Source organism: Limulus polyphemus, unplaced genomic scaffold, assembly GCF_000517525.1.
Source record: "Limulus polyphemus unplaced genomic scaffold, Limulus_polyphemus-2.1.2 Scaffold3104, whole genome shotgun sequence".
Lineage (NCBI taxonomy): Eukaryota > Metazoa > Arthropoda > Merostomata > Xiphosura > Limulidae > Limulus > Limulus polyphemus.
This window is the reverse complement of record NW_013668714.1, coordinates 128,276-136,483: the sequence shown is the minus strand read 5'-3', so window position 1 is coordinate 136,483 and position 8,208 is coordinate 128,276. Positions and strand designations below refer to the sequence as shown.

At 36.3% G+C, this 8,208-nt stretch overlaps 2 protein-coding genes across 2 annotated transcripts; both read left to right on the top strand.

The window, feature by feature from the left end:
* Window positions 1-5,794: 5,794 nt before the first annotated feature.
* On the top strand, window positions 5,795-6,865 carry LOC111088091 (the record flags this gene model as incomplete). Its single annotated transcript, XM_022397032.1, has 1 exon — window positions 5,795-6,865. A coding segment is annotated over exon 1 (810 nt), but the record flags the coding sequence as incomplete, so codon positions are not given.
* Window positions 6,866-6,885: 20 nt separating this feature from the next.
* LOC111088089 (cyclin-dependent kinase 5 activator 1-like) lies at window positions 6,886-7,876 on the top strand. Its single transcript, XM_022397022.1, has one exon. It carries the CDS (start codon window positions 6,886-6,888, stop codon window positions 7,501-7,503), a length of 618 nt encoding a protein of 205 aa, XP_022252730.1. The 3' UTR covers window positions 7,504-7,876.
* The last annotated feature ends 332 nt before the right edge of the window (window positions 7,877-8,208 follow it).

Here is an 8,208-nt window from a genome sequence, read left to right as displayed (position 1 = left end):
TTACTTTCGTTTGTGGGCATGGCCCCCTTTGATCCGCTAATCGTGTTAAAACCAAAACCAAAACTGCTTTGTAAAAGTTAATATAAAAACCACTGTAACTAATGGAAAGCCGGTCTTACCAGAGTTGTTAGTTCATCCACCAGTGTGTACTCCAGTCTGCAAGCCAATCAGTCAAGTCTATTCCTATCATGTTCAGTTACAAACATGCCCTGTTCTTATTAAATTACATTTCAGGCACAGGGTAATAAACCTATCATCTTGGTCAAGTAGCATTTCTTCGGACATTTTGTGTTTTCACCCTCTATACTGGATGTAGTACATGTATCCCTAACACCAGTTGATGGATTGGTCCACCAAGTTTCTTTGGATCTCAATTTTGCCAATATATATGCAGCTGTACTAACCACTGCTACCATTCCCTTGGAACAGCTAACACAGCTTACCCTTCAACCCAGCCCCGTTCTTTCCACTACCATCTGACTGTTATATGAACAAAGCTATTGGTTTCAGTAGGAAAAAAACGTGGATCAAAAACTGGTTCCTACGCATATAAATTGTCCCTGAACTTCTGACTAGGAGAATCAGTTAACACTCATATTATCTCCCCCTCAAGACTTCTTCCAAATGAAAGCTTAGTATCTAGGTGCAATTTCAAAGTTTCACCACAAGGATGTTATTTTCCATTCCCAGCAGCATACTCACAGCCTGCACTTTCATTCATTTTTTTACTGTATCCTACAAAATATTTCAAGCTACATACTGAAAATATTCTTTCATAACAAAATAAAACACTGAGTACAGCAATTTTACGTTTGATATGATATTCAAGCTACTGTTTGTGAATTTAATCAACTGTTGGTAATTGTGCCCACTTATAAATATTTCAATTTGAACCAATTAAAATATATTGAAATACTCCTAGTAAAAACGCCTGGTAAAATAATGTTTTCATTCAGATGTAGTGTGAGTTTCTTCGCTACTCTTACCTCTCTCGTGAAAATACACTACCTCTTCCTAATACAAATTAAAATAACAGGTGCACCGTATCTTCCAATAATACTTTTCAAGTTAATAATCACAGTTAACTTCATATCGCAGAGTCATTGAGATCAAAGTCTTTACTTCCATAGACACGTTTAACAGTTGTCTCTGTGTGATTGATCCACTCGTGTTATAGAACATTCATGAATGGTTTTGTGCAAACACATACACATATTAATGTATGTTACTATATACATATGTCACCTTTATACCAGTAGCTTATAACTAATATTCAAATTATTTCAGCAGCCATCTTGAGATCATGGGTTAACTTCCACAAGCTACTCAATAACGTGCTGCCATCTATGAGCCATGAAGCTTACAGGTTTTTCTTTTCAGACTTCACAAAATAATCTATGGCAGAATTCAGCTAAACTAAGACTTTTCAGCAAGAATTCTTTATAAGCCAGAATTTACATTCGTGCTCTTACTACGATATGTATATTAATATGTACTCAAATAAAACACAACTCCCTCATTAAATACAGAGAAGGATTTTGAGGTATGCTTTGTAAGATTTTCAACACTCAGTTAGATCAAGAAAATGGCCTTTTAGAAATACCTGAAGATGTTTTGCCCATGAAAATCATTCAATAGCTCAAAAAACAAGGGTTGCAATCGTAAATTTTTCAACCGCGTGACTATTCTTTTCAATGAATCTTAATATATGTTATATTTGTTCTCCAAAGTTAGATAAGTGATATGTACACCAGTTACGCTTCAGTTTCACCCACTTTAATACATTATTTACGCTTCAGCTTCACCCATTGTAATACATTCTTTACGCTTTAGCTTCACCCACTTTAATACATTCTTTACGCTTCAGCTTCACCCATTTTAATACATTCTTTACGCTTCAGCTTCACCCACTTTAATACATTCTTTACGTTTCAGCTTCACCCACTTTAATGCATTATTTACGCTTCAGCTTCACCCACTTTAATGCATTCTTTTTACTCTCTGCTATACGATCAACTTGACAAATTTTAAGTGTTAGAAAGATACATCACAGTTTAACGTAAGTCATCTGTAATTATACACGATTATTATAGAACAGGTATAAATAAAGCTTGAAGCTAACATAGCAACAATTGTTAAAGGAATACACTCGTTTGATTCCAAACGTTTAATACGCAAATGAAATACGCTATTTTTTATTTTTGTTCATATCAATACATAATTGAAATAAATGATGCGTGAAACCGTTTGTACATGGTACCTAATAATGCCTTTACTGGCGAAACCATGGTCGTTAATAAATGATGTATTTGTGAAACGTACACTTGTCTTTGTTTTTTCTCAATTCTACATACTTTAAAGTCCGTCACACCAAACATGCTCGCCCTTTCAGCCGTGGGGGTGTTATAAAGTGACGGTCAATCCCACTATTCGTTGGTAAAAGAGTAGCCCAAGAGTTGGCGATGGATGGTGATGACTAGCTGCCTTCCCTCTAGTCTTACACTGCTAAATTAGGGACGGCTAGCGCAGATAGCCCTCGTGTAGCTTTGCGCCAAATTCAAAACAAACAAACAAACAGAACTTGCGGATGTCTTGTTTTCAAATACTACAAATTAAAGGATCGAAAAAATTCACAAGTAAACAGCGTGGGTACAATAAAGTGGATTTAAAGAGAAGAAACAACAAAACTGAAACTCTTAAATTAGTGATTAACACACTAAAGATACCCGTCACGCCAAACATGCTCGCCCTTTCAGCCGTGGAGGACGTTATAATTTTACGGTTAATCTCACTATTCGTTGGTAGAAGAGTAGCCCAAGAGTTGGCGGTGGGTGGTGATGACTAGCTGCCTTCCCTCTAGTCTTACACTGCTAAATTATTGACGGCTAGCGCAGATAGCCCTCGTGTAGCTTTGCGCGAAATTCAAAACAAACAAACAAACACTAAAGATAAAAACGTTGAAACATTTATGTCTTCTTTTTTTTCAGATTATTCGTAGCAGTTTTATTCTACAATTTATCCTGGATTAAAGGAATCGATTTTTAACTTCAAGACGTCTATCGTTCGGTTATAATGTAATTGTTATTCTAGTTCTCAGCTTTCTTATGTAAATAATAACGTATACCTCAATATTTTTAATCGCGTGATCTACTATACATATTGCAGTATGTATTTTTGAATAAGAATACTCGCATATATTTGTATATTTGTTGAATTTCACGCAAAGCTACAGGAGAGCTATCTGCGCTAGCCATTCCTAATTTTGACGTGATAGACTAGAGGGAAGGCAGCTAGTCAACAACAACCACCGCCTACTCTTGGGCTACTCTTTTCCAACAAAAAGTGGAATTGACCGTCACATATTAACGTCCTCATAGACTGAATGGGCGAGCATGTTCAGCGATGGTATTCGACCCCGCGAGTCGAGTGCCCTAACCACCTGGCCATGCAGGGGCCCTAACCACCAGTCCATGCCAAGTTGAAAGGTGTAGGTAACAAAGTGAAGAGCTTATACGAGATGTATAACACGCAACACAAGAGATGTATAACATACAACACAAGACATTATTTAATTCTTAACATAGACCATTAAAGATGAAACACGCTAGGCATTGTCTGAAGAAAACGATGTGAAATTGAAATATATGATTTATAAGCAAGTAATGTAAACAAACTTAACTAAATTCAACAAAAATTGTAAAAGAAAATATTGTATAAGACATATATTTGTTTGGCTGGATTTTATTGACAAGACAGAGCGCTACAAAAAGGCTGTCTCGGTGTGGGGAACAACTGTAAACAAAGAACTGTAATGATGACTCAGAAAATTGTGTCACTGAGGAGCAGATGCAGGGTTCACACAACCGAAGCCATGAAATTCTAAAAAAAAATGCTCTGCAACCTCATGTAAACTAAGAACGAAGAAAAAACACGAATTTAGAGCTAGAAGAACATATACACTAAAGCAGAAAACACGGATTTAGAGCTAGAAGAACATATACACTGAAGCAAAAAACACGTATTTAGAGCTAGAAGAACATACACACTGTTACTAGATCTTTAACTTTCTTTTACAAACATTAAACTAAAAAAAAATTCTAAATTTAATCTCGCTAAACCATTATTTGACAAAACTTAGAACTGACGAATCGCTAGGCCAATTTTCATTAATCCTGACCTCATGAAGTTCGGATCTGATCTCCTCGTGCGTTGGAAGGGTATGTCAAGTAGAATAACTATAAATTGTACGCTATAAGTACATTTTGTCAAAACAAAAGGTATCATTTAATATACTCTTCTCGCAGTTCTTCTCTGGATTTTCAAGAGAAGACAAGAGAACATTTAAGACTATTTTAATGTTAAAAAAATGATAAACGTTTCACTTCATTCTTTCTTTAAAAAAAACGTGGGGTGGCCTTGTGAAAGAACTTTGCATTTCATAGCTGGCGAGCCGGGTTCGAAATCGTGTGATATTACAAAATATTCTCTGCACTTTAAGCTGTGTGTGCGTTATAAGAGTGACAGTTAATCCCTTAACGTGCATGATTGGTGGTAGGGTGCTGTTGCCTGGTTGCTTTCCATCTGTCTGTAGTTAAAAACTAGGGTCAGCGGCAAATAGCCTTAATAGCTTTGCCATTACTACAAATACTTAAAAAAACAATTATATATATATATGTATTTAATTAAATTTGACCCTTTGTGTTCCAAAAATAATGTTTTAAAATTCAATATTTAAAATCACCCCTATAATAGCTATTGATTCACGACAATATGAAGGTTTAAACGTCAAGTTACTCTGTTTTGATGCTTGAATGCTAAGAAGATGCCTGTAATAGTGTAGCGATTTCTTTGTGAATTATGTATGATTGTTTGTTGTTTGTAATTACCCTGACACTTCTGGCAATTGGTATACTTTGATACTTCCTTGGGCTGACATCTCCAGAGTACTTTTAATAACTAGATGTGATATTTAATACTTTTAGAACTGAAGGAATATCTGAGCACTCATACTTTTAATGATATATTTCACGTCTGAAATACACTCATGCATTTAAATGATATCTTTCACACCTGAAACACACTCGTACTTCAAAATGATATGTTTCACACCTGAAACACACTCGTACTTCTAAATGATATCTTTCACACCTTAAATACACTCGTACATCTAAATGATATCTTTCACACCTTGAATACACTCGTACATCTAAATGATATCTTTCACACCTTAAATACACTCGTACATCTAAATGATATCTTTCACACCTTAAATACACTCGTACATCTAAATGATATGTTTCACACCTGAAATACACTCGTACCTCTAAATGATATCTTTCACACCTGAAATATCTTTTTTTTTGTAAACTGTTAATTTTGTATCACTTTCTTCGAATATTCTTTCATGTATTGGTTTTCTAAAATCATATTTAAAGACTGAGTAAAACTCAAGTCAACAAACTAATAACATTTTACATGTTCCAAAAGTAAGATCTTACTCGCTAGCTTTATCATCATATATCAAGTGATTATTAAAAATATCGAACTCATATTTAACTTGTAACAGATAATTAACCTTTCAAGTCTGTAACCAGTCTACCTCTTCTGTTGTACATATCGATCAACCCTTACATATCAGTATATGAAACCGTGGATGTTGGGTCAACGCATTCATTACCAAGGTGACATCATCTCTATTGACTACCGCTTACACGCAGTCTCTGTGTACCGTTGCTATAGCAACCAACTTATTTAGATCCACTTATTTAACGAACTGGAGAAAGAGAGAGAGAGAGGCACTTTTATCAGGAATCCAAATGTTCACAAGTTTGTGTTTTATTACCTACTGATATCTTTGAACTTCCCGAATCGTAGCACTTATTCCCGTATCGGTATCTTCAAAAGTACGTTAATTCTCGCATTGGTTTCAGTTATGAAATCACAGGAGCAGCGTCAACGTCGTGGTCTGCCTTCCATCTTGAATACTTTCTGTAAGTTACAACTCCAGGCATAACCAGTAAGTGTTTTGGTTTGCGAATTTTCTGAAGTGTTAATTATGGGCACAGTACTCAGTATTTCGCACAGAAAGCGAAAACCCTTCAGCAGAGATTACAGAATAAATCAGTTCGACCAACAACAATTGAATAATGTCGGATACGAAACAAATGCTTTGGAACAAACCGTAAACAGCAACATAAATAACAACAAAACCAACGTAAATTACCTGGTTATTAATGCTCTGCATTGGAAATACTTCAATTCATCTGGAAAGGAAAGTTCAGATAAAAACAAAAACTTCACTTTTCGTCATAATCCGAACAAAATGGAGTCTTTAGAGAGCAACAGAAAGAACATCCAGAAATCTCTATCATGTTACAATATTAAAACCACTCCTGTCAGCCCCGTCAACTTTTTTGTAAGAAATAATACACAACAGGATAAGAAACTTTCTCAGAAAAACAGTACCCCTCCTTTTCCATCCAAACTTACAAACGTTTTGACCACTTATAACTCAATTCGTCCCACATATCACAACGTGGTGTCATCAACAAGACCAGCATCAGTACAATGGGTACAAAGAAGAACTGTTGTCCAAACATCCACCTCAGAACAGCATGGACACAACATGGTGTCATCAACAAGACCGGCATCAGTACCTTGGGTACAAAGAAGAACTGTTGTCCAAACATCCACCTCAGAACAGCATGGACACAACATGGTGTCATCAACAAGACCAGCATCAGTACCTTGGGTACAAAGAAGAACTGTTGTCCAAACATCCACCTCAGAACAGCATGGACACAACATGGTGTCATCAACAAGACCAGCATCAGTACCTTGGGTACAAAGAAGAGCTATTGTCCAAACATCCACCTACAGAACAACATGGACACAACATGGTGTCATCAACAAGACCAGCATAGTACCTTGGGTACAAAGAAGAACTGTTGTCAAACATCCACCTCAGAACAGCATGGACACAACATGGTGTCATCAACAAGACCAGCATCAGTACCTTGGGTACAAAGAAGAGCCGTTGTCCAAACATCCACCTCAGAACTGCTTCGATGCTTTGGAGAGTTTCTGAATGGCCATTGCCGAAAACTGAAAGACATTCAAGGTGGAGATGCTGTGTTGTGGCTTCGTTCCGTAGACCGTTCTCTGCTTATAAAAGGATGGCAGGACACTACCTTTCTAAATCCAGCAAACATTGTATTTTTGTTCATGTTAGTAAGGGAAATACTTCCAGAGGATACCGAGACTCGGCGAGAGCTCCAGGGTGTCGTTCTAACTTGTTTGTATCTTTCTTACTCCTATGTGGGAAACGAAATATCCTACCCCTTAAAACCGTTTCTTGGTGAAGAAAACAGAAATCAGTTTTGGGAAAGATCACTGATGATCATCAATTTACTCAGTAAAAAAATGTTGTGCATTAATAGTGAGCCTGCTTTTTTCGCTCAAGTGTTCTCTGAACTTAAGGCTTACAGTTCTGTATCAGGTTAGCAACAATACGGGACTATATAGTAGAAATAGACAGTTATATATATGTATAGTCAATTTTATGGTCTCCAGTTTGTACATATTTTTTGGTCAAGTTAGACAATAATGCCTTTTGCTGTCACTACAGTAACATAAAGAAAACGTGTTTTATAAAAGTATGTGATTTAAAATAAAATTTTGTAACTAGTTTCTCTTTGAACATTGAAATGTTTAAAGTCTATTTTTTCAGGTTAAGGAAAACTATAATTACCTACAGACGTTCCCTTTTTTTCTGCCTATAAGCTTAATGTTAAATATTACTTAACATTATCAGGCACTAACAATAAATCTGCAGCGCACAACATACGGCTGTGAAGTTTAACAGTGTTTCACTTGCTCAATTTCTTGTATCAATTTTTGTATGTCTCTGGTTTTTGTTGTTGTTTTACGTTTTAAATATTAAAGCTTATTGTGATGAAAAAAATGCTTAACAGTGAGTTATTCTAATTATGAATAAATATAAGCAGGGGCCCAGCATGGCCAGGTGGTTAGGGTACTCGACTCGCAATCTGCGGGTCGCGGGTTCGAATCCCCGTCACACCAAACATGCTCGCCCTTTCAGCCGTGGGGGCGTTATAATGTAATCAATCCCACTATTCGTTGGTAAAAGAGTAGCGCAAGAGTTGGCGGTTGGTAGTGATGACTAGCTGCCTTCCCTCTATTCTTACA